The sequence below is a fragment of the Mugil cephalus genome, chromosome 1 (assembly GCF_022458985.1).
Source record: "Mugil cephalus isolate CIBA_MC_2020 chromosome 1, CIBA_Mcephalus_1.1, whole genome shotgun sequence".
Taxonomy (NCBI): Eukaryota; Metazoa; Chordata; class Actinopteri; order Mugiliformes; family Mugilidae; genus Mugil; species Mugil cephalus.
Genome location: NC_061770.1, coordinates 49,453,118 through 49,479,675, shown reverse-complemented (window position 1 = coordinate 49,479,675; position 26,558 = coordinate 49,453,118). Strand labels below are relative to the sequence as shown.

Genomic DNA, 26,558 nt, shown 5'->3' with positions numbered 1-26,558 from the left:
CAGCCATTGTAAGCCTGCCATTGTGTATCTGAGAGTGACTGACTAAGTCTGTGGCATATGTGCAGCGCATGCTTGCCTCAGTGTGTGCGCGCAGTAAATCAGTGTGTGTACCAGCGAGCGTGTGCAGGAGCGCGTTTTGCACGTCAGCAGGTTATATGTGTGAATACAAGTGTATGTATGTATGTATGCATGCTCCGTCTGCCCGCGTCCCTACAACTGTATTATGTGTGTGTGTGTGTGTGTGTGTGTGTGTGTGTGTGTGTGTGTCTGAAGGCCTTGTGTGTAAGGGTGTGTGTGTGTGCGTCCCTCTTTCCGTCTGTTTGTGTTTGTGTGCATGCGTTTTGGTACATATGTGTACGTGTTTGCGGCTGCCACAATGGCATCATCACCCGCCCCTGACGCTTTGATTGTTTTCTCCGCCGCAGCAGAAATGCACCAATTAATATGCAGAGAGTGAGTGAGACAGAGATGCACACACACACACACGCAAACACGCACACACACACAAAAACAAAACAAAAAAAAAGAACAGCCGCGAGGGAGGGAGACGAGGAGGGAGGTGCGATGGAGAGAGAGAGAGAGAGGAGTGAAGGGTGGAGGGAGGAAGGAGGGGGGGGCAGAAGAGATGGCACGGAGAGAGAGGGGAAGAATAGGGGGAGATGAAATGAAAGATGAGGAAAGTCTGTGTGTGTGTGTGAGAGAGAGAGGGAGATGGAGCGGAAGGGGGAGAGAGATGGAGTGAGATAAGGAGCGAGGGTGGAGAGGATGAAATCTGATAGATGTTTGAGTAAAAACAAGAGACGGGAGAAAGAAAAGAGTGAGGGATGAGGCAGAGGTGAGGAGGAGAAGGAGCAGGAGGGGGAGGAGGAGGAGGAGGGGATCAATATGTACATATTCAGTGAGATATGGTGGGAAATCAATTGAAAGGAGGGGAGGAGGAATTGATTTGGGGGGTGGGGGTGTTGGGGGGGGTCACAGGGAAGGAGGGAGGTGTTGGAGGAGTGGGAGGAGGGGGAGGAGGAGGAGTGCAGAGGTGGAGTGATATGTGGCTACGGCTGCTGTCCTTTTTGTCGCAGTGTCAGGGTATTGATACTGTAATACACACACACCCCCCCATCACCCCTCACCCCCCCATCACAATGCTGCCGTGACAACGGCTGTCGCGGCGACGCCTACTGGCACAATGCAGCCACAATACTGAGGGCACTGAAGCATCACACACACACACACACACACACACACACACACACACACACACACAAGCCCGGAAAGAGCAGAGCAGGCCAGAGAGAGAGAGAGAGAGAGAACGAGGGAAGGGAAGGAGGGAAAAAGGGGGAGGAGAGATATAAGGAGGGAGAGGTGGAGATTAAGAGGGAGGGAGAGAGGAAGATGGATGGATAGAGAAGGGGGGAGAGAAGAGGATGGTGATGGTGATGGAGATGGAGAGGAAAGAGGGAGGAGGAGGAGGAGGAGGGATTGATGGAGAGACAGGAGCGAGGGAGGGATGGAGGGACTGAAGGGAGGGAGGTGGAGGAGAGATACGGTGGGATAATGTTACATGTGTAAAATGCCGGAGGGTGTGTGCCCATAGAAACATGTTTAATGGCTTTTGTGATTGCAGGGCAGGTTGCGTGAGGTGTGAGTGATGTATGCAGCGCGTGTGTGCAAACAACAACATGTGTTTAAGTAAATCCGCCTCAGACATGAAGATCCCCGTGTGTTCGTATGTATACGTACCAGATACTGTCTAGACAGTGTGGGTGTTAGCATGTGCGCGACCGTTCCGCTGGAATTTGAGGATATTGTTGGTAATCACTTATTGTCATGTCATTTTTTTCTTTCTTTTTTGTATTAATTTGTAAGAGTACCACACCGTACAGGCGTGTCTGAATGTTTCTCTCAACTTACAAAGTGAAAAAAAAAAAAAAAGAACAATAAAGATGCATGCTTTTGATTTTAGATGCTAGGGTTAAATAAAAAAAAAATAAAAAAATGTGAGAATTTTGTGAATCATTTTCACAGTGTCCTTATCGGCGCTTCACAGAAAACCCGTGTGCAGTTTTAAATCGTCGGTGTCAAACTTGCACTCGCGGAAAAATAATAATAGTAAATTAAAAAATAAATAAGTAAATACACACTGCCTGCTCTGACCTCGCTTTTTGCCAAAATGTCTGGCATATTACTGTATCTCCCCCCAACATGCACTCTCATTTACAAAGGAAACGCTTGGCTGGCTGCCTATAAGTCAGTTTATCCGCGTGAGATGACCAACGTCCCTCTTTCTCTCTTCTTTCCCCCCTCTCTCCCTCTCTCGCTATCTCATACAGTGTGTGTGTGTGCATGATCTATAGTTCCCTGCCTCCCTCCCTCATTCTCTCCATCATCACCCCCCTCCCCGTCCACCCCTCTTCCTCCCTCCCTCACCCTAACCCTTCTTAATATGATGTAAAAAGCTAATCGCATGCAAATGTCTGTTGTCCCGGTAACCGGGCCTGAAAAATCCCTTTGATGTTTCCCCCGACTCATTCTCTTCACGTTCTCTTTGTTCGCCACAGTCTCGCTGCTTTGTCAACATCCCCCCTTTTACCCCGCTCGCTCTCTCTCCTTCATCCATTCTGCAGCTCTCTCGGCCCTCTCTTAGTTCTCTACATTAGAAAAGGGAAAAAAAAAAAACTTCTAACTCTACTTTGTGTCTCCCTCCTCTTTCTATAAGCCCCCCTTGCTATTCTTCCTCGTTTTTTTTCCCTCTCTCCCCCTCATGCTCCTGCTCTCCCCCTTGACTGTGCCTCTCTGTCTGTCTGCCCCTTCGCCCTCGCTCATTTCCCATCATTCCCACCTACTGTCTCCTGTCCTTCTCCTCTGTCGCTCCCTTTCTCTCCCTCGCCTCAGTTCTGCCCCCTTCCTGTTGCCTCCCCCCTTCTTTACCCACCCTTTATCTCTCATTCCTCTCTCTATGTCCCCTCACATGCACAGATGGACACACACTCTCGAACTGGCCTCCCTCCTTTTGAGAGAATTTGATCCCTGGAACTATTTGATATGGCGCTGCACTGTAGTTATCTAATCAGTCTGGGTTTTTTTTTTTTTTTTTTTTGTGAGCAGCAGCTCAGCTGGCTTTCAGGGAAGAGACCCCGCACTCATTACTGCAAGTTTAGGGGTTACAAGGTTGCAGGCCTCATTTAGAGGTCAGACCAGCTGTAAGGTTCAAGCATCAATAATGTCCTCTGTGAGCGTTGGAATCCAGTTTTAATTCAACACAAGATAAGTAAAAAATACAATTATCAAGTAAGCATAACATGCAACATTCCACATCGCTTCCAAAAAATGTAAACATCAGACAGAGTGTCATACAAAAAAAAAAAGCGAGAGAAAACTTTATACACACTAATACTGCCTGGAAACGACGCACGAGAAGCGACTCTGCATATGACAATCTATAACCGCAGTAAGAATGAAAGATGGTGTTCATTACATTGCTCCCAATATAAAGCAATGTACCAAACAGCTAAAGGCTATGGAGTGTACAGACTTCTCTGAGCCAACAAATTACATATCGATTCGGAAAACGGCTCAATAGCCATTTGCAATTTTGGAATTTGGATGCAGATGTGAAACGTGCTAAATCTGATAACGGCGACGGATGTGGCTGCAGAGCTGAGCTGGTCTTCCCGCAGCAGCCCTCGCTACCTGCCGCTTTTCATTTTGTACCTTAAGCATGGTGCCGTCTGATACACGTGCCATCCAATCAAAACTGGTGAGTGCTTGTTGATTGGTTTTACCGACTGTATGCTCACTGTCATCAAGTATGAACTACATCCTTGTATGAGGCATCGAAAGCTTTTTTTGGCACCATGCCATAAAAAGCATAAAAAGATATATTCTGCTTTTTTATTTTTGTCTGAATAGAGCTTAACCTGTAATATTTTTGTTAAAGGACCCACTAGCAAGACAGGCGAAGTGCTCAAACTTATTTTCCTTTGTTCCTGTAGTTTAGAGATATGATGTCCTAAAGGAAACGTTTGACATTTTGAGGGATATGCTTATTCTTTTTAGATAAGAACATTGTTCCCCATGTCTTTATGGTAAATACTAATGCTGACATCAAACGGACCTCAGGAGTTGGTTGTTACGACATGGGAAGTCATGAAAAACAATGAGAACCCTGCTGGGACCTGTTGCCGTCTAGAAGCAGCTGAAGCTAACAATTTAGCAAGCTAACGACCTGATTTCTCCAAAAGTAGGGTCCCCCAGCTAAAGCTGTCCCCAAAAAATGTCCCCAATTTTAGCGTTTTATCAAGGAGGAGAAAAAAAATGTTGCGTGTAGACTAAAACAACAGTTTTCACGATGGTAGCCGGATAGGAAGTGCTAGTGAGCATGTGAGCGCAGACTACAACTATTACGGCAGCCATTTGCGCTGCTATTGACATTACAAACGTAGCAATTTAAGTATGTTTAAATATGCCAGAATAAATGAAATTGCCTCTGTTTCTTCATTTCATCTTGATAACATTTAATTCTTTTTTTTTTTTATCTCTGGGCTGTAAATGGATATCATTTCAGAAATCTGGTCACCTTATCCAAAAGTTAATAAAAAGGATAAACATTTTCCTCCGACATGCTGTAAATTATTACCACTTATCCTCAGCGAAGAAGAAAACTGTGACAAATTTACAAAGTAATTCATCTGAATGTGTGCGTGAACCAAAAACGGTAGAAAGCACGTCAAAACACAAGGCACCTTGTCGACAATTTCTATGTGAAATTACATGTTAATTAGGTTTGAATACCACAGGAGGACAACGTTCATCATGACTTTCTCGTGGACACGGTAAAAATGACCCCATTTAAAGACAAAATAAGCTGCAGCTAGCTGGTTAGCTTACATTAGCACAAAAACTGGAAGCAGTGCCCAACAGTCCGTCTAGAGTTAAATAATTCATGCTAACAATGTACCAGTAATGTCTGTTTGTTTGGTGAGTCCGAAGTGTGTAAAGTGTTAATGGTAGTCGTCTTTGTAAACCATCTAGTTTTTGATTCCAGTGTTTATTCTATGCTAAGCTAACTCCTCTGACTGTAGTTGTATTGCACAGGTATGAAAACACCCAAATTTTATCACCAGCAAAGATGGTAACAATCAACCTCAATGGAATGAAATGTCTTGTCTCAGCCATGATTGAGCTAACAGCAGATAAAGACAATGTTAGCAATGAATCTGTGAAATGTTTGATTGGATTAAACGGATAATTGACTAGCTTTATATGTACTAGAAATAAATGGCTCTTTATCTGGCCCATTTCCAGTCTTAATGCTAAGCTAAGCTAATTGGCTCCAGTCTCTGACTTGATATTCACCGTACAGACATTATTGCATTAAAGTTTAAGAATCCAATGTCAAACAACGTTCAAGCTCTAAAGCTGAAGATTAATTTGGGGTCATTCTAGAAAAACCTCTTCCTTTAAGGAAGAAGCTGAGAGAAGATTGGATTAAATTACTTATTTAAAAAAAATCATAGTAATCAGATGCAGTCCATGTCTTCTGGCCACAAGAACAAAACCGGTAAACTCACAATGTAGCACAATGAACAGATGCACCTTTTTCCATTTTATGGAGATCCTAATCAGGAAGACTAACTGCAACAATATCTCTTTGTACACAAATAATCATTGCACAGACACCCATTGTATACCTTTGGCATATAGAATATGGCATCTAATAATAAAAGATATAGCATAAAATTAACTCATAAAAGAAACTCATTGTCAGTACGCTGGAAAACATTTTTAAGGCACCAAGGTTGATATAAGTTACACTTTCTAAAAGACTAAATACATATTTGCCATTAAATCATTGCCACTGTAAATAAAACCAATACCATTAGCTTAAAGAAACACGTCGACAGAATGTATAGCAGTCAGTTATGATGTCGTGATGCATTCCCGTTCTTCATCAAGGCAATGCTTACTGTACGTGTTCAGATGTAACCTTGCCTGTCGTTCATTTAGCCACTGTACCAGCCTCTAAACCGGCCGCGGTGAGTGTGTGAGCATGTGAATGCGAACAGTGCTCCACTGTCTTGTAACAATACGAGTGACTGCATGTGTTGAGGGACATTGTGTTCGTGTGTGAATGTGTGTGTGTGTGTGTGCATGCTCACACCACCCTAATTTACATAGATGCAATCACACCTTGCCTATGCCACGCATTTTTACACAGGCATCGGAAAGGAGGAAAAAAAAAGCCTACAGTACTCCATTCAGCGTTATGAAAATGACAAAGTACATAATACATTCTAATTCTGCAATCCTACGGTGGATTTAAGCCCCGCATATTACTTCCTGTTTATTATCAGATGCTGGAGCATGTGATGTGTACAGTCAGCCAGCCAGGCAGTCAGTGGTTCAGACCAAGTGGTTTGGCCTAGTGGGGAGCCGTGGGGCAGACAATGGCCGCACTGTGTGGCTGAAGTGCCTTTGGTGTCAATGACTCTGCCAGCAACTGAGACTGGCAGATCCAAAATGGCGGAGCGCAGAGAGCCCTGCTGGTGCTTGTCATGGTTTAGAACAGGGCAGTTTTTGATCCTTTTTGGATGCAGCTTTTGCTTTGAGGGGGTCATATCAGAGCTGGGGGGGTTTTAAAGCGAGGGTAAGCAGTTCTGGCTCTGCTCCGCCTAATCTGATGGCATTTTATTTATTTTAAGAAGGTGAAAGGGACTAGGGGGAAAGGGGAAGGAGAGCAAGCATGTGGGAGAGGTTCACATAGAGTTGGTGGGCCTCTCTTTTGTCGTCTTGCCCCTTGAAGTCCAGTTCGGCTCACCCGGAGGTGGAATAGAGATGTCTGAAGCTTCGTAAAGTCCCGTGTCCAGTTTCTGCTTTTCGAAAAGTTACAGAAAAAAACAAGAAGAAAGCAAAAGAAAATATTAATGGAATTCATTCATTCATCTTTTCATAAATCCCCAGAACTAGTTGGGATTTCCTTTGCCAGAAATAAAGCAGGGAATCAGTGAAAAAGTGCAGCATCACACAGTGAGCATCGACACGAGCAATAAAGAGAGCAACAAGAGAGAGAAGTATAAACACGGAGGAAACATTCAATAAACAGAGCAAACTTACTCTAATTGAGATGGCAGTCACACTGCTGTAGAGGGAGACTGGCTCTGAGGGGGATGAAACAGTCACATTTTACATTCTGTGCTTAAGTGTGCGCTTGCACCAAAGCGTGCGCGTGCGCGTGCACGAGCGGCGATCCTCCCTCTGTTGTTGAATATGTGCATATCGCTGTCTGCGTGTTTGCCCTATCTGTTTAGGCTGCGTGTGTCCGTCTGTCTGTCAATCTGTTCCCGGCGCAGTCTGTTTGCCAATCTGTCATATTCTGTTTGCTAGATAAGGAGATTGAGAGAATGCGTGTGTGTATGTGTGTGTAGGTGTTTGTATATGTGTGCGCACAGAGCAAATTCATTTAAACTCTGCTTTGTGGATGACAGGCTGCCGTTGCTGTTTGCTTACGCATGCATTGTGTCATTTTGCGAACATATAGAGGTGCCTCCACTGTTTGAAGGATGCCCTCTTTTACTCAAATCAAGTAGCTGAAACTGTATTAGTTTCAGCCCTAATCACAGACATAGGTATGTTTCGCTGTCCTCTACACAGTCCTTGGGAAACCAAGGAATCTCATGGACTATCAGTCACTTGTTGCGTCGAAAAAATCTTCTCTTATAAACGGGATTCTTGATATTTTTTGACAAAAGGGAAAAATACAATTCATTGGGAACATAATCAAATCAAAATGGGTTCATGAATTAGGCAAATTACTGCTAACAGACGAGAGATTGACTACTCTTAAGCATCTGGGGTCTACGGCGCTGATATGATTGCCTCTCCTCCAGTCGAGTGCAGACGAGAACCTCTGGTATTGTCTCGTCTTCTGTCTTGTCACTTCTGTAGCTACTGACATCAAATGAAAGAACATTCTAACAGCAGTAGTAGAAAGATGAAAGGAGTCATGAGCAACTCCTGGTCAGCGCCTCTTACTCTGTCTTGTTAGTCTACTCCTTCTCTTTGCTCATTTGCAGATTAGTCAGTCAGACAGCTACCAGTTCAACACTAACAACCTTTCAAGCAACTCGAATCCGGAGGTGTAGTCTAATGAAAAAGACATTCCTGTAGGTTGTATCAGTTTCACGGCTCGCCTTTAATTGAGTTCGACATAGCAAACTATGCACTAATGGTTCCTGGGCCATAAGCAAGTCCTACCAGGTACTTGCGTTGGTTCCTTATACCTCATTTCCTCCCAAATTAACCCAAACTTTGAGTCCTTGAAGCTTTTATGAAGGTTCCTTCAGACCACTGGTTGTCTGCATTTCAATGTAGATCCTGCTGATTATTCCACTGATGATATTTTTTTTTTTCCTGCACACTACCACCTGCTCCACTACAAGAACAGAAAGCACTACTAGATCCACAAACACTATACTGGGTGATGGATAGGCATCAGTGTGATAGTAATGTGATTTACTGCTTTCCTAATACGGTCAGTGAGCCACACTAGAAAAGAGATGAGCAGTATCACCAAAGCAGAACTCCCAAAATGCTACACTTAAGGTAAGCAAACACATTTTATGAGCTTGAGACAAAATAGTGTGACCACTGGGCCAATCAGGCCCACCACAAAAGTTCCCGGGTCTTTAAAATCTACTACCCGTTGAGTTCAGACTTCCCCCAGAACTTAAGTTAGACCCAGGTGTCTGTCAGCCCCTGGGGAAAGTATTTGCGGTGGAAATGTGGTTCTAGTTCCTAAACAGTTTCCTGGAATAGCATCTGCCAGTGAAAAAGAGGCCCCGGTTCCAGTGGAAAAGAAAAATCTATTTCTCACTTGACATCCATATTTAACCGTGGCAACAGCCTCAGTATATTCTCCAAACAGAAATTGCTTTCATTCACTTTTGAGGCCACCAGTTTGTGTGCTACATATGTTCATGTAAACCCACCTGTGAGTAGCTTGTTGATCCAGAGCTTCTCCTGGGGTCCCTCCCTGACGCCGGGGATCCCCCCTCCTTCTGACTACCGACAGAGGAGGAGTCTGAGCAGCTACTGTGGACTGAGAAAGACAACAGCGTGGCGTCATAGGTTAACAGATAACAATATATAGCATATCTAGACACAAAATGCATACTTTGGTCTCTCTTCATCATCATTCCAGCAGTATTTGAACTAACTGATCGTTTACCATTTATATTATATTGTGTATATGCACTTCTATAGTTTAAACATGACTGTAACGTCATGTTTTTCCAAAATGAAAAATGGATGGGCACCAGATATGGGAGAGACAAAGAGGGGAGTCAGACCGAGAAGGCATTTTTTCTCATCCTGTTCAATGGATTTCTAAAACCATGTTCTGTCCCAGAGGACAATTCATGCATTGAAATCCTGAGCAGCTGCACTCAATGAGACACCTGGTGAGCAGTATGCGCATTACACCGAGAAATGAATGGGAAATCACTTTGGCTCTAGGGCAACAACGGCCTTTGGAGACTGACTGGTGGGTCTGGAATCTGAGGAATTACACTTCAGATTAGGTGTCTATGTTTAAATGTTTTATGGCTTAAGTCAGTGCATGGGGGATTTTAAATGGAATCAGATGCTGTTATATCAATACAGAGCATCAGATTGGAATGTGTGTTAACATGTGAGAAAGATCACATGTTAACACACATAGATTTATGACTGTACTCTGTGTATTTGGAAGGGAACTGTTCCCAACTCGATATAGTCCATAGAGTCTTTAAGCCATTTTTTTTTTTTAAATTTCATTTCACTTTATTTATTTGTATTGTACTCTACAGTTATGCCAATGCCCAAACACTGAATGTATGGGTTTTCATAAGATTTCTAAAGATTTGCAGTCAAATTCCACTATAGCTACTCGGGAAATAGTTTGGCCAGTTATAGTAACAAGGCTGGGTGGTATGATTATCGCAATGGTTTAAAATCTGCAACAATTTCTTTTCAAATTAGACATACAATTCAGAAATTTTGTGTCCTGACATATTGTTCAACGTGCTGACCTTCTGGCAGCACGTTGAACACGTCAACATTCACATTATTCATATACATCCATTCAATTCATTCTGTAGTCAGACTTCTTCCAGCACTCTTCTCAAGGCAAAGCCGCACCAATAGTAATCAGTGGCCTTGACATTGATCAATTTCTTTTTTAGACGTGCTCTGAACACTGAGTTTTGTTTTTTTTTTTCATTGAGAAAACTTTTCTTGGGCAACTATGCAACTATTTTCTTCTCCTTCTATACCATTAGAGACAATGCAGAACCTAAGTAACTTCTCCACATTTGCCGCTGCCATTGTCCTAGTTGCGGTAGTCTACTCCATTTCTGGATTCTCTCCCTTAGGGACTGATTAGGTTCCGGCAATGATCAAATCAAATAGTTTGGACAGGTTTTTCTGATGAAGGATGGAAGAGTAAAAGAAACATAGTCATAAAAGTCATATGAGGGCTATTTTGTACCCAACAAAATAGCTCAGATTGGTTGTACGAGGTATTTTTTAATAATATAATGGAATAATGGGTTACTCCTCTTTAGCTCTTAAACTTATGGGCTGAAAAGAGATTCACTTGGTGCTAATTAGCTAAATCAGCATTGGATGATCTGGCTAGAGCCTCAATCCGCCAGACATATATAAAAAAAATAGATCCTGAGGAATAGCTGCACCAATGACCATAAAGTGGAAGTGAAAGTGACTCTTTGAAGCATTTTTGCATCTTTCAGCTCAAAGTTTTGGTTTTGTGGAAGACAACTTGACTGTGTTGGTTCCCTTGCCTAAGCAGTTTTCAAAGCAGATACCCTCCAGTTGCAAAAAAGAGAAAGCCAAAACGGATTAATGTTTGGCCTTATATACACTGGATGGCCTCATATTACTCCAAATGAATGGAGTCCAATGAGTCACTGTTGTGTTTAAGACAATCAGCCAAAAAGCAGTGAACCACCTTCCACAATACTGTTGAAAACTAGTTCAACACCAATATTTCTGTCCTATTTAAACAGTGTACCCATATTAGCACTGGGTTGCATATTTTGTTTGGATACAGTTTAGAAAGTAAGACAAAACATGTCAGTTGTGCGTTTGCCTCAAAAATGGTTTAAGGCAGACACAGCAGTGAAGGTTGTGATGGGATTTGATCATAGTAGAAGTAAAACGTGTTTTCATAGTTGAGCTTTTTGACTGTGCTTCATATTCTCCACAGGCATGTCACAGCTCTTCAAAATTTCTCAGTGTGAGACAACTATCAAAAATTCATAGAATAGCCCAGGGGCACAAGATTGGAAGAAAAAAAAAAACATGTACTACATTATTACCTTGTCACATGGGGAGATACACCCAGGACCCGTTTTGTTTCCTGTCTGTAATCTCGGGGCAGCATCAATTTTGGCTCGGAAAGCAAATTTGAACAATCCAGTAATCCAATCTGGTTACAAAAAACTGGGCAACATACAGTTTGAACTGAAAAATGATTTAAGACTAACTGTAAGGTGAGAAGGGGAACTGTGTGTTTAAACTAAGATTAATGTTTGCTACTCGGGTTTTCCCGAACATAATTAAATTCCCTACAAGATTATGCAGTTTGTTTTTATTACTCATTCCAAATCTTGAATTGATTTTCTGTGCAAGAGAGTACTGTCGGTATCTGTGGCATCCTAACACATACTGTACATGCATTCCTTCTTAAACCCACCTCTGTCATTGAGACTGTAGATGGAGTCGAGCTCTGAGCCTTGAGTTCCTGATGCATCCAGCAGAAGTTTACTGGAAATTCCCATACAGAGGGATTCCTTCAAACACAACTCTAGGAGAGGAGAGAGGAAGGAGTAGAGTTCAGAATGTGACATTGTGAACACTGGAATCAGATGTGAAACCTAAAACCACATGTCAGCCCTAAAACCAGACCGAAACACTAGAACCAGATCTGAACCCTAACCGGATGTTAACCCTTAATCCAGACTGAACCCTAAAACCAGACCGGAACCCGAAAACCAAATCTGACATTTACACTGAGCCTGAACCGTAAACTAGACCTAAGTCCTAAACTAACACTGAAGCCTAAAACCCGGTCATCTATATGGAAACCCTAAACTAGATGTGGACACCAGGCCTGAACCCTGAAACAAGATCTCAATCATAAATAAAAAGTTTACCCGATGACCGGACTTGAACCCTAAAACCAAACCAAAATCCTAAACCGGGCTCTCAAACAGCCCTAAAACCAGACCTTAACTGTAAAATCAAACATAAACTCTAAACCAGGCTCAAACCTCGCACCAGGAATGATGCCTGAAACAAGATTTCAACCTTAAAACCACATGTAAACAGTAAAAGCAGACTTGAATCATAGAATGCTCAGGTCTGGTTCCCTAAAGCCAGACATTTCTTTAAGCAAACAGCACAGGATCCAAATCCAGTTTGATCCTGCAAGTTAGGTAAACTATACAAACAAATGCCAAGATGCAAGGCTTTAGGGATGACAGAAGACAAGTGAGTTTGGAAATCTGGGCATTAAAAAAGAAAAAAGAAACTGGAAAGGTGGTGATTTTTTTGTTTTTCTATGTGTTGTACTCTCAAGAATGTGTCACTTTATCTTGGGTTAAGTTACACAAAGAGAAATCTGATTCAGTCTCAATTCAGTTCAAATCATAATATGAAAAGGTCTTCCTTTAGTTCTTTATAGTTGGCCAGTTTACCCACAATGCCACTCAAATACTGATAGTTCTTGCTGGAGATATTGCATGAGTGTGTGTGTTTTTTGTTTTTTGAGTCACAGGGGTTGGAAAAGGTTTTGTATGACTAATCTCATAAATGCACAGTACTTCTTTCCCAATATATTTTGTGCAATATTTTATTTTGTCAATGATTTGATCTTCGAACAGGAATAAAGTGTAAAAGGAATCAGACTTACTATATACGTTTTAACCCTGGTTACGGCTTAGCGGTTAGGGCTAGGGCCTAACCCTAATCCTAACCCTAACCCTAACCCTGTGGAGTTGATGTGTGAGTCTTTCTGTACCTGTGTTGTTGATGGCGTGTGTCCACAGCAGGTGGGCAATGTCATGAGTCCAGGCCTCCCTGCCTTCCCTGTCCTGTGCTTGCAGAGTGATGCAGTCTCTGGTTCGTGGAGCTTGTCGGACCCAAATTTCAAATTTCATTCCATCCTCGCCAACGTTCTGAGTCAGGCCCATTTCACCTGTCTGCAGGGAGGAAAAAAGAGGACCATCTGATACAGAAAATGATTTCCTACATTGATCTCCAGGAGTGTGGAGGATAATTAAAAGAAGCTTCACTGTGTGTGTCCACTATGTACCTTGATGCTGTGCTTGTAGTTGTAGGCAGTGCGTCCCGGGCTGGGGCTCTTCTGTTTGGTGAAGATGACGACGTACTGGTAGAGGAAAACGCTCCTGATGCCTCCCCTCTTCCTGCGAGCTCCCCCATACACCGTCAGCTCACCCTGCCGCACCAGCTCACCGCGCTCAGCCACCGGGATCTGGAACCACAAGGAACGCACACACATTAGGACGCACTTATCTCAGCCTTGGGCCCGAGCCTTTAATCTGCCAAAGATACCATCTTAATTTCTGTTTTAAGAAGCCACTTAGGCTTGAACTGACTTACAACTTCTGTTTTCTTTGCCAGTAATTTTCAATTGTAACTATATGTAAAATAATAATAAAGATTGCTGTACATGAAAATTCATAAAACAAGCAGATTTTGAGCAACAACGTGAAGAAATCTTAGCCATTTTCATATTTTTCTCAGCTGCTGAAAGGCTAATCTTTTTTATTTCAGAGAAGGATTTTGCTGCTCTTTAGTTAAAAATGAATAGTTACCAATTTGATAGGGATGCTGACACATTCATCAATTCATTGCCAGACACTGGCTGCATTCGTTGTCTTTTAGAGCAAAATCTGAAACCCTCCCTTGGAGTTGCGAGACATTTCCACTACAAAGACCGAAAAGACTTATTCTCAGTGCAACAAAGAACAGGACAAAGCGGCATTATTATTACGGAGCCTTGCATGGTGACATATTCCCACTTCACTTGGATGCCTCTTTCTGTCGGATCTTTGCTCTAATTGGTCGACTGAGTCACGTCTTTTGTGGAAATGTGACTTTATTGTTCATGTCAATTACAGGGTTGAAACTTTGCGTGCAACTTGTATAAAAGGCAGATAGACACTCGTAAAAGTTAAGGATTACATAATGCTCCTTTAGGACTCCGTACTGGTCTTGTGAAGGCGCAGACAAACAGCAAACAGGGCCACATAAACGACGCACGGGGCTAACACGTGCCCAACTGCAACATCTCCGGCGATAAAATTAACAGGACGGATCATTTACGAGCAACCGGTGGCACAGAACTTTATTTTTAAACCTCTAGAGATGTGTGGATCAGCCTATGAGTGATGCTCCACTATGAACACCCACGTCCACGCCAACCCAAACACACGCACACCTGCACTTACAATCAATTCTACTTCGAGAGCTGCGGCGGAGCGATTTGAAGTAGCTCAATGGGGGTGTTTGCGCTGCCGTAATCTCTCCCCTCGCTCGAGAGGGGGAGAGGAGGGTGTGTGTACTGTACGGGTGAGTGTGCGAGGCAAACGTTTGTCACGACTACCTGTGAATGATACTGCTGTGTCGGAATACAACCACACAGGGCTGGAGGACATTGTGCTTTCTGGCTTTCTGAATACCTTCCAGTTCATCTGATTCAATTAGTTGCCACTTTCCCCAATAAGATTAGCAATTGGGGTTGTTTTAAGTTCAGAGTTTCATTAAAAAAATACAAAGATTTTATGACATCTAATGGTTTATGCCAGCAACAGTTTCATCTGGAGTCTTTCTCTTTATGGCATGGAACTTAAACGATTTCTTTAAACATTGAACTGTATTTTTAAATAAATCCTTTTTCAAACAGCATAAATAACACGCTTCAGATAAAAGATAGAAAAGTGAGAACAGTTCTGTCACCACCACTGGCCTGACCTCATCCAGATGATTTAGTTTCTTCTCCTCTAAGAAAAGAAAGTGGGACTTGACAGTTGCAGAGTCATAAACTGGGACAGGCGCTCTCACCGGACATCCGACGATGAGGTCACTGGCCCTGAGGTCCTCGCCGTGCCGCTGGGCGTGTCTCAGGATGGAGAGGGCGGAGTCGGACGCGGGATTTATCCCCCCGAGCTCCTCCAGGGCCTCGCAGTACTGCTCCAGTCTGAGGATGGGGGCTTGAAGGCAGTGGGGGAAGGACATAGGGGAGAGGGGGGAGGCGAGGGGGAGTTTGGACTTTGGGGATGAAAAGAGGAAAAGAAGGAAATATTAGGTCTCTGCTAGTGTTTCCACATGACACTGAGTCACTGCAAAGCCTCTAAATGGTTCAAACTAGGAATGTGTCAGTACTGATTAACTATATTACTATATTGTATTATTATATACAACGTTGAGTAGCGTGGCGCATATATTAAGTGAATATTGTTACACATAGTATAATATGACTGTTGGAAAATTAGTTGAACACATTCAAAAACGAACAACAATTCAAAAGCAATGTAAAGAAATAACAGCTGATGTAATGTTGAAGATGCTTTTGTATTTGTTGCAGACATCTATTAGCGTTAGCATGCAGATGAGCTAGCATCAGCACGTTTCAAATTGTAATACACTTTTGTACCACACAATGGCACACTGAGTTAACGTAGCATCTAATCTGCCTTAAGTCCAACATGGGAGGAAGAAGAACAAGAAGAAGAAGCGCTGAAGTTTGAACTAGCTAGCCAGAGAGCGTAGTGATTCTGCTTTCTTGTTAATCGTGATGAACAGAGGTGGGCTGTCAATGATTTGAACGATAAAGGCAAAGGTCTTTTACGCTGAACCTCTAGATGGGAGATCTGACTTGCTAGGGTTTATTTTTATCTTAATCTGCATCCACCTGTTTGCGCAAGACACCTTCTTTCCCTAGCACCAGCATCCAGGCCACACTAAGGGCCTGGGTGCCTGTACACTCACATAACCTTTGGATTGGTATACTTCGTAGTTTGGACTTGACAGTTTCAACTCTGAAGTATGGACTCACGAGGACAGACATTCAATAATTTGCAACAGCAGTGTACTTGATGACAAAATGCATTCCACGATACTTGGTTGCCCAAAATCCACACAAGTTACATAAAGGTGCATCTTCAATGAAACAGGAAGGAAAGAACTCATCCAGGTATTTGGACTATACTTGGTCAAAGGTGCTTTGAACTGGAACAGTGCTTAGGTGGGACTGACGACATTTCACAAGGCCAGGAGAACAGATAAGTCCCTATGTCTTCACGACATGCAACGCCTGGAAACGCAGACCATCATGCAGACTGGTCGTTGGAGGATTTCTAACAATCTTCTGCAGTGCTGCCTGGGGATGGCCTGTCTAAACCCCAGCTGCTGCAATGTTGTAGAAATTAAGCAATTTTGACTGAGAAACCAAAATAGCTGCTGTCTGCTATATAGCCACGCGTCCAATTTTCCAAACTCTCGCCCTGTCATTAGTTAGTAATTGAACATAATCATTCTTTACTCTGCCTCTGCACTGGTCCAAGTACCCTTTGAGTCGGTGATTAAACAGAAATGCAGTGTGTGTACATCATAGCAGAGCACATGTTGATCAATGTGGCTTCAGTATCTCGGGGCTGTTTAACAGAGACTACAGTGACCCCATCTGGAGAAAGGAACTACTTTTTTTTCTTTTCTTTTTTGTTTTTTACAAACCCTGCTACAAACTGCTGCTTTAAAGCGGTCCACGATACAGTGTGAAAAATGGTTTAATTGTTTGATTCTTAGACTTGAATCTAAACATTCCCCTTGGATGAGAAACTATATACTGTATATATTACAAGCTATACAATATTAGAAACCACCTCATGTCCTCTGGTTCTAATCTGTATTTAGTACATTAATCAGTGCTGCACAGTCAGTTCAACAGCTGCTTTTTAGGATGCAGCTTGTGAAGATTTTGAAAACTACTACATAACTCCAATTGTGCTCTTAGCTACTCCTCAGAGATACTTGAACTATTCACTGGTGATTATCACATGGCATTTAGGCTGAATGTTGAAAGGTTGAAAGTTTTTTTTATTTTAGTTGAAGAGTTCTTTTGTTTTACCGTTTGACTTTTATTTCCTTAAATTTAGAAGTTCAAAGTTTTCCACTTTTCCATCAGCGGATCGCAGAAACATTACAATACATAAATAAAATAAACAGAAACATGTGCTACCCCTGTGTCCGTGGTGCTAACAATCGTCATTTCCACCCCCAGCATGATCACCATCATCATTCAGCCATAATCTAATGAGGTGCTTCAAAGCTGCTGCAGGATGTCACCTGAGCATGCGCTGCCTCCTGGTGGTCCAATCCGGGAACTACTCCTTTGTGAAGCACTTCAAACGTGTATCCTCATGGATCTTAAGCACTGTGATCTCTCCACATAAAGTCCTCAGAGTAATCTCATGATGCCGCCGATGTATTAGTTTTAGTTAATTGTAGCTCGGGAGCTCAAATTTCTTCCCCTATAATCCGCCTTTAATTGGCTTTTCTCGTGTACATTAAACATGCAATTAGCTTTACTGTATACAGCTCATTTTTTTAATTGCCGCCACTGACGAATAAAGCAACTTTAATTGGTTTGTGCTTGTGATGTGCTCAGAAATGACTCGCAATGATGTTCCCACACTGTGATTTCACAGATTTTCTAAATAAGTGAAATAACCAAGTAAAACAGTCATGACTGCTGCACTAGTGTTTGCACAGAATCAGGAGAGCGTGCTCATCGGTGAGAAATGGACCGAATATGCTCAGCGTAACCAGCGGAAAGAAGGAACGCAGAGGGGGGCACGTTAGGATAACCAGACAACCGGAGAATGATGATTCCTACCTTGAAGAAGTCAGAGGCCTGTGAGACCAGCGGAGAGTCCAGGTCTGGTTTGGTCCTGATGTAGTGGGAATATTGCAGAAACTGCTCCCGCTGTGTGTCCACATGCAAGAAAGAATATTAACACTGGTTTTAACTCATCAAATTTAACCATAAATGAGCGAAAAAAAGACATATATTTAAGCCATTTTAAAGAACACTGAGCTATGTGGATTTCATTGTAAATGTATAGTCACATTTGCTAAAATGGCTACAGAAAAATGTCTCATGTGATTAAAGTAACACTAATTCCTGTGAGAAAAAAACTTGTAAAGGAAGGGAAGAAGATTTTTGTCCTTCTGACAAAGACATGAACTTTTCTGGTTTATTTTGAAGCTTCCCCCAGATTGACTATTTGTCTTGTTGGATTCCTGACAAACATTAATAAAAGATCCTACTGGCCTGAAGTAAAAAAAAAAAAAAAAAAAAAGTAGAGAGTTTTGGACAGCCAGTTAACAGGATACCAAGACACATGGAGGTGCTTTTAGGACTCTTAGAATCCAAAATAGTTTTTCTTAAGTGGATAGAAAAGATGAAATAAATGTATTTAATTATTAAGGAGGGCTTTTCTGTGTGAAGTTTTAATGGGTGTGTGCCTCTGTGTGCCCTGTGCAGCATGATGAGCAGTTCAGGGCCCATTCCCGACTGGGATTACCTCCAAACTGCTGGCTCATCCCGCATCTCTGTACTTACGTATTTGCTGAAGCAGTCCTGTTGCAACAAGCTCTGCAGAAGAGCGCCCTCCATGGCCGGGAGCAGGTTCTGCGAGTGAAAGGTGCACAGGCTTGCCCAGTTGGGGAAGAGGGACTCTGCCTTCCCCCTGATGGAGGCCGGGGTGTCCGAGAGCTCCAGTAGTGGGAGGTACGTCTCCTCCACCCCCTTCAGGACGGTCACGTACTGCCTCTCCGAGCTCAGCATCCTACACCAGAGCAAGTACAGCTTGCTGCAGGATGGAGTGTGTGTGGGGGGGAGGGGGTAACGAGTAAGAAAATGAAGTATAAAATGAGAAAATTTGCCGAGGAGTAACAAACGTGGAGTTAAAGTGGTGAAGTGGGAGGGAAGAGGAAACAGGAGTGAAGATAGCAGCAAGGGATGGACAGAGATCAAAGAGTTAGTAATGGAGAAATTATCTGAGATTGCACGCTGACTGATAAAATCATTCTGAAGCAGGCTTCAGTTGTACTTAAATTATCCCAAAATGATGTATCGCTGTTGGCTTTCATCTCAGGCTGCCTTGTCCTTGATGCAGTTTGTAACGTTGGCGTTGTTTTGGAGCTCTAACTCAGGCCTGATCCAATTTCTGTGTTTTCCACGGACAAACTGTGATTTAAGAGTAGAAAAGAAGAAAACAACACACACCTCTGAGCAGTTGAACCAGCCCTGTCCGTCCCCGTCTCCCTCTCGGTCCTCCCCAGCAGGACATGTTGCCGCGGCGACCCTGTGTGGTCCACCACCTCCTTGCTGCTGACCTCCACTCCTCTGATCAGCACGCCTCCACCACCACCACTTCCTCCTCCTCCTCCTGCTCCTGCTCCTCCTCCTCCTCCTCCTCCTCCTCCCCATCCAGGGATAGCTGTAGCCATGCTAGTGGCGATAACCGGGTCAGCCAGCGCCCGTCGGCCCAGCCAGGACATGGGGGAGGTACGGCTCGGCCCGCTGACCGGGGACTCGGCAGGTTTGGGGGTGGCCGTGCCTCTGCGGGGTGCCAGCAGTGCCTGGAGGTCAAAACTTGGGTGGCGCTTCCTGGGTGGCTTAGTAGGGAGTGGGGCCTCCGTCGGCTGTAAGGAGACACGGTTAAAGGCATCACTTTGACAGACTGCAAATACCCTGCATGCTTAACTTTTTAAAGCTGCGTTAATTGATTTTTTTTTTAGCCACACAGGAGCAAGAAAATATTGATGTATTATCACCTTAGAAAGTTAATGTAGTAATTATGGATCCGGCAGAGAAACATTAGCATTCATTTGGAGTCATTTTTCTAGCCATCTGTTTTGGTCTCCACCAACTCCTGAGGGAAATGGCTGGCGCTTTAGCAGCTACATGCTCCACTGTGTTAACATTCTAGTCACTGGCCGTGGTGCGGTACTGAGCTTGTTTGTGAGCTGTTAGTTTTTAGAGAATTGCCACAGAAAATAGCTGGCTACTGGGGCCAAATGAGGCACAGATGAGAGCTGTGTGACTCAACCAACATAAGCATGTTGGAAAACCAAAACAATGAGTTGAAAGACGCTAAAAAGCTCCAGAGAGTTGGGAAGAGCTGCTTTGATGGGTGATTATTGTCTGTGAATAAGTCTGCAAGAACAACATTCAAATAAGCACTGAAGAGATTGTTTGCAGAGAAAATACGTAGTAGCTGCTTCAGTTGACATTTAAAAAAAATAAAACAATTTAAATCCCTTTTTAAATTAAATACAATTAAGACAAAAGAAATGCATGCAATGCAATTAACTCAAAGGGCATACTGTAGATTAATGCCAATTAATCATTATATTTAAGTTTATCTGTATGAACTCTTTCCTTCTTTATTTTGTGTTATGATTAAGTTGTTCCTTCTAACCCAAATACTGCAAGATGCATGTCCAGAACAGTTCCATGCTAACCCCTTGAGACATTAGAGTAGCCAAAAAATAAAAATAAAAAGTAAACAAGCATTCAAAGCAATGACAACATGAAATGTCAACCCGCAGCTGCAGTCTTAAACTAGGACTAAATGCTAATGCTGAAGGGCATTTTGAAATTTCAAGTGCCTCTGGAACAGAGCTGAATAAAAGACAGAGGCAGTACTTTGGCAATGTTGACGCCCTCATGACGATTTGGAAATATCAAACACAAACTCACACTCTTCTTTGCAGGATTCAGAAGGTTCTGCAGAAACTTCCCTCCCCCGGCTCCTCCTGCTCCACTTCCTCCAGCACCCTCCTTCTTATTCCCTTTCTCCTCTCCTATCTTCAGCGTGGAGCAGGTCTGAGGTCTGAACAGCGATGCTAGGGATCCCCAGGACTGCAGTCCTCCTTCTCCTCCTCCAGCTCCCAGCCCCCAGTCGCCCTCTCCCTCTGGGCCCATCAGGTCCCACAGGCTGCTGGCTGAAGGTGTTTTGGGCTTCCCTTGGCCCTGGTTTTGAGTCCTGTCAGACTGGAGGAAGCGAGGCTTGACCTGTGCTACAGTGCGCTGGTAGCGCTCTACTGTCTGAGTCCAAAGATCCAGGAGCGCCCCACCGCCGAGCTCCATTGCTAAGGAACGTGCGTCCTGGAAGCGGGATGGGGGGATCGGAGGAAGCGATGCAAGGGGGCATGTGGAGGTAGGTGTAGAGGAGGGGGAAGTGGAGGAGACTGCATCGCACCACTGCGTTGCCTGCACAGAAGACAGGAAAGAGGAGATCACACTGTTGCACACACTGTGTGCTTATGACTTCCCGTGAGCATTACAAATGTCTTCCTGTGCAGGGTTACCTCAGTCAGTGTGGACAGCAGCCTCTGTGTGTTGTCCAGGGTGGTCCAGCAGTCCGACAGACAGTGGGACATGTCTCTCAACTTCTCCCTGACCGGAGGAAGACGGATCTGGACGTCGCTCAGGCCTGCCCAGTCCAGCTCGCACCAGCCCTCCAAATCACTGAGCACTGACAGAGTCTCACTGTGCAGCTCCTGAAAGATGAAGGGACATGTGAAGCCTCTGCCTGGAAAAACCCTCAAGTGTTTACTGCAGCGGTTTGACGAGATACACATCGTGAGTGGAACTCCTCCGTAGGGAATATGCTAGCCAAGCGTTAGCCTGTGTCCACAAGAATGATGAAATGCAGAGTGGGCTCTAATCACATCTGTTTACACTTTACGTTTTCAGTCATTGACTCTTTAAGAATTTTAATGAGAGATTTACCGCCACAGAGTTGGGATGACGGGAGGCGTATTGTTTTGGTCAGACACATTAAAGGGCCTTCACGTAGTGTATGGGCAAAATGATACAAAACTACTACTGTGGTAAAAACCTCAACGGTAAAAATGCAAATTGTTAAAAAGAAAAAGAGCCCATTGTTTGTGAGTATGCCATACAGCTTACAGTGTGACGAAGATGGCATGTAAACAATAATATATGTGTAATTTAATACATGGATAAAACACCAATTCCCACAAGAACATGACCTTTAACGGTTAAACGTTACTAGTCTGACAGATTTAGGCCAGTGGAGAGCTGTGGCTAACAGTAGCTGCACCGTGGGGGCTAACAGCAGAGACTGAGAAAGATATAGATTGTATATAAAAAATGGACGTAGCCTCCATGAATAGTGAAACTTGTGTGGAAGTTAATCAGAATGAAACAGTAGCTAGCTACTGGCTCTAAAGTAATAGTTGTCTCACTCAAAAATTGTCTCTCTTCAAAACACTTTCATCATGAAGAAGATACTCAGAGAGATATGTTTAGTCTAGTCTGGAGTATACTCAGTTAGATCCACCCCTCGCTCCACCCCTCGCTCCTCCACATATGGTCATTCTAACTCCAAAAAAAGAAAAAAGACAACAAGGTCCAAATGCCACAAGGCCACAAACCAATCTCTCCTCTGTATTCTAGCCTGGAAATAACTTATTACCAGAACCGATTTCAAAGCCACTTTATATAACACTGATGAACTCTCTGGACACCGGCCACCAATCATATATGGTTAAAGATGGGTTAGTGGCTGCATACAGTACCACAATCAGAGAAGAGTCTTCAATCACAAACATGAAATCTACTTTATACTGTATTTTAAAGTTAGTTTATTTTTTCCTTTTTTTTTACACACCAACAGTGTGTCTACTTTCAATCTCTCACTAGATTCGCCAGCTATTCCAGAAAAAAAAACAAAAACAGAGTGTAGAATATACGCCGTGTCATCAATATAAAGTTTCTTACTATCATATTTTTAAATACATAATTATAGACATACATTTGTAGAAAAAAAAACATAGGCAACACTCATACAGTTTGCTATCAGAGCATTTACCACAGTGTCATTCCTGATACAACCAGTGGATGGTGCCAAAGTCAACAACTCTGTAACCCACATAGTACACACAGCTGCTTTAACTCTGTGACTCACTTTGAGAAGTATGAGCCAAGTACTTTGAAATATATTTTCACTTGAAAATAACAGGCAACACTTAAATTAAAAAAAAAAAATAACAAAAAAAAACTGTAAGTGCTGAAATAGCTGACATGTGCACCACTCACATTTGCTGTTTCTCGGAACGTCTTAAACCTCTGCTGCTTGAGCGACAGCCTGCTGAGGGACAGAGGAGGGTCCTTGTAGTCATCCAGCTGTGACTGCACTTGCTCAATCTCCTTATCACACTGTGGATTAAAGGTCAACAGAGACGGAGAGAGAATGGGGAGTAAGAGGAGGACACGGGACGTCTTGCTGTAGGTCAGAGTGGAAGAGTGGTGGGAGAGACAACTCATAGAGATGAGTTAAGAAATTAAAATAAAGCAAAAACAAATGTGGGTGAAATACTGATTCACCAACATATGTACAATAACTGGATTGGACATCATTGGCACTGTACACAAGAAGAGAGTAGATGGACTTGGAAAAATCAGGGCGTTACCATCCAGTCCCCTTTGGGAACAAAACTCTTCCCAAATAAAAACCTAAATTCTCCACAAGTCAATTGGATGAGTGGCAACGCCTGTTCAAGTAAACTCAACAAATCTGGTTTCTTTGTTTTAGCTTAGATGTTTGGATCTACCACGACCGGGATGACTGAGAATAATCTTCTTCTTTCCTCACACACCTTTTCCAGTTTGTCCGCCAGCACCGCTAGTCGTCCCAAAGCTTCCAGGTCCCGACCTCTCTGGTTGGACTCTCGGACCAGTCGATGGAGAGCGTCATCCACGCTGTCGTAGAGTTTCGAGGTTGCAGCGAGAGCAGCCCTAAAATGATAAAAGACACTTCACCAAAGCATACATCACACATTTTGCCTGGTAGAAATAAGACAGATATGAAAAGAAGAAATCTTGTGAACTGCTTGTCTGGTGAAAAGGGAAATGAGACTGATGAGCCAGAACTCTACAGTGAGCAAAAACACCTATAGATGTTGCACAAACAAACAAGGTGCATCATTATTTCCTCTATTTGATGCGGAGTTCCCCTCCTCCTTTAGCTGGGTTTCATTTTATGTGGCTAATAACAAACAACTTTGTTTTCCCGATGAGGAGTACTGTATTTTAAATCTATAACTCATCTTGACAGAATAATCCTTCAATCAAACACTAGACAAGGGCAGGGGAGGGACATGAAGATCCTTTCTGTGTCTCTCGGGATCCTCGTGAAAGGTGCTTTCTGCTTGAGTATTTTCTCAATTAGAATTGTAGTGTTTGACATCTTTTTATTTAGACTTCGGGTTCTATGTGTAACATATTGCAAATTCCAGCAGTGTGGAGACTGTGGAGACAGTTTCACCAGACGCTGTCAGTATTCAGAACTTGGTGGTTACCCTGATCATCGGCTAAAGATACTAACGAGACTTTTATCTGACATTGTAGGTTTTATACAGGAAACACTTGTACATTATTTTGATCAGATGTGGCAATAGATAAATAAATTAATTTATGGCCAAAGTTAGTTCAGTTATATCTGTAGGGGACATGATTGTGTTGACTGAATCTCCCCACAACCCGTCCCACAATTGTTAAACATTCACCAAAAAACAGCAACACACGTCTCTCTGGTGATAAGTGGACCATCAGATTCTACTAGATTCCACCAGAAAATTGGTGAAACAATGGACACAGCTAACTGATAACATAGCTAAAACTTTCCAGTACCTGCAGTCTGGTGATTTCTGTGCCAAACCAGATGGGCTGTTTGTCAAGCCTGCCAACCAGGCTCCACCTCTCTGCTGGAGCTCAGTCAAGCGCTGGTCGGCCAGGACACTTGTCATGAGCTGCCTGTGTTTGTCGATGCCCTGAGGAACTGCCTGAAGACGATCCATGTGCTTATTAACGTTTCATCGACTAGCAAAGCATGTAAAGAGAAACTGAATCACTGTTACAAAGGCGTGTCATGGCAGAGATATGTACCTTGATGGTGTCTGGCAAGGGCTCTGTTTCCATTGACTGCAGTGCCTCTCCTAACAGCGAGAGGGCACTCTCACAGCGCTCAGTCAGACTCTCAAGACTCTACAGGGAAAAAAACGTAGAAACTGTATTACGGCTTTGAGATTAGCTTTTCATTTGCTACCTCAAAACACAGACCATTAGTAGGAGAAATACAGGTTTAAATTGTATGATATCTCTTCTTTTTGTTTTTGTTTTCTCAAAATGAGAGAGGTCAGAGAACATACAGAGGACAGGAAAATGTTTTCATCTGTTTAGATGAAGCAACATAAACTGTCTGGGGAAAAGCCATTAAGAGCCCAGCTGAAGCTTTTCTTCTTTCTTTGATTTGTCCTTCCCACCCACTTCATCATGGAAGCTTCAAATAATCGACCACCACCGGACAACCGGTCGTTTCCAGCCAACATCCTCTTGTCTGTCCTCCCTCCCGTCCAGAGTTTGCTTTCTCCCACCCTACTCCCTCACTTCTGGAGGTAATAATTTAAAATAACGCACCAACCGAGTTTTGACCTACCTAAGCGTCCAAGGCTGCAATCAGGATGTTGTTTATTGGGGAGTGTTCATGCCACGCTGTCTACAGTATATTTCATTTTCAGTGGAAAAAAGATTAGGAGGATTGTCAAAAAAAAATCCTCCTAAAACTATTCTTATCGCATAGAATAAACCTTCATTCAGTACTGGAGCTTATAAAAACTGATTAATGTCCACTTCCAGCCCTATATTTTTACTTTGGGAGTCTTGCACTGCTCACACAGTAACATAGCAGCCCCTATGTTCAGCTTACCTCTTAAACAAACTATGTTAGGTCCTGTCTCTTTAAGACACCCCCTAAAAGCCCATGTTCGCCTGGTTGGTTGTTTGTATCGCTTCATTTTTTTGCCATGCTGGAGGTAACAAAGGTAAACGGTAAACCTACTAAGTAACGCAGTTTATAGTGTTCATTCCAAGCTGTCTACAATATCTGAAAATAATCATTAACTCTGCAGGAGAATTGTAAAATTTCCCTTGTGACACTCAACTTGGAATCTTATCACTTAGTATAAACCTTCCTCCAGAAGAACTTAAGTTTTCAACAAACAAGGTTAGCTCCTGTCTCTTTAAGACAACCTTCCTTGAAAGCCTACATTCTTTTGATTGGTCAGCTTTGCGGAAGTAAAAGCAACACAATTAAAACAATTTCTCAAGTTTTCATTGGAAATGACAACTTCTATAGACTGATACTATCTGGGATCTGAAAGGGCCATTATTTGCAGCAACTGTTTGGTAAATATTACACTCAATATATTCTTAAATTAAAACTTTATTACGCTACTGAAAACAGGTGCTTTTTGAGAATATGCATTCATTTAACAAGAGGATCCTAGTTTGACTCTAACAGTGCACTGTGCCTTGTGCAGTTGACCATATAAAGGAATCAGTGATGAGTGGGGGTAGTGTGGAGCCTGTGCTTTTGGCTCAC

The 26,558-nt window shown here is 43.0% G+C and overlaps 1 protein-coding gene across 4 annotated transcripts in view; it reads right to left on the bottom strand.

Moving 5' to 3' along the window:
- Positions 1-3,227: 3,227 nt before the first annotated feature.
- The window catches only part of arhgef40 (Rho guanine nucleotide exchange factor (GEF) 40), a 40,829-nt gene continuing 17,498 nt past the window's right edge, over positions 3,228-26,558 (bottom strand). For 2 of the 4 annotated variants that reach the window (XM_047594974.1, XM_047595001.1), the window contains 15 exons: positions 25,064-25,162; positions 24,809-24,960; positions 23,776-23,914; positions 23,216-23,335; positions 21,460-21,651; positions 20,849-21,361; positions 19,370-19,788; positions 18,704-18,953; positions 17,975-18,064; positions 15,142-15,348; positions 13,370-13,549; positions 13,076-13,256; positions 11,750-11,860; positions 8,985-9,094; positions 3,228-6,866 (listed from right to left, as the gene is read on the bottom strand). In XM_047594974.1, the coding sequence (XP_047450930.1) occupies positions 6,753-6,866; positions 8,985-9,094; positions 11,750-11,860; positions 13,076-13,256; positions 13,370-13,549; positions 15,142-15,348; positions 17,975-18,064; positions 18,704-18,953; positions 19,370-19,788; positions 20,849-21,361; positions 21,460-21,651; positions 23,216-23,335; positions 23,776-23,914; positions 24,809-24,960; positions 25,064-25,162 (2,877 nt within the window). In that variant the 3' untranslated portion in view covers positions 3,228-6,752. Of the gene's footprint in view, positions 6,870-7,110; positions 7,155-8,984; positions 9,095-11,749; positions 11,861-13,075; positions 13,257-13,369; positions 13,550-15,141; positions 15,349-17,974; positions 18,065-18,703; positions 18,954-19,369; positions 19,789-20,848; positions 21,362-21,459; positions 21,652-23,215; positions 23,336-23,775; positions 23,915-24,808; positions 24,961-25,063; positions 25,163-26,558 lie in introns of all 4 variants that reach the window. The other 2 variants (XM_047594992.1, XM_047594983.1) reach the window with 2 other exon arrangements.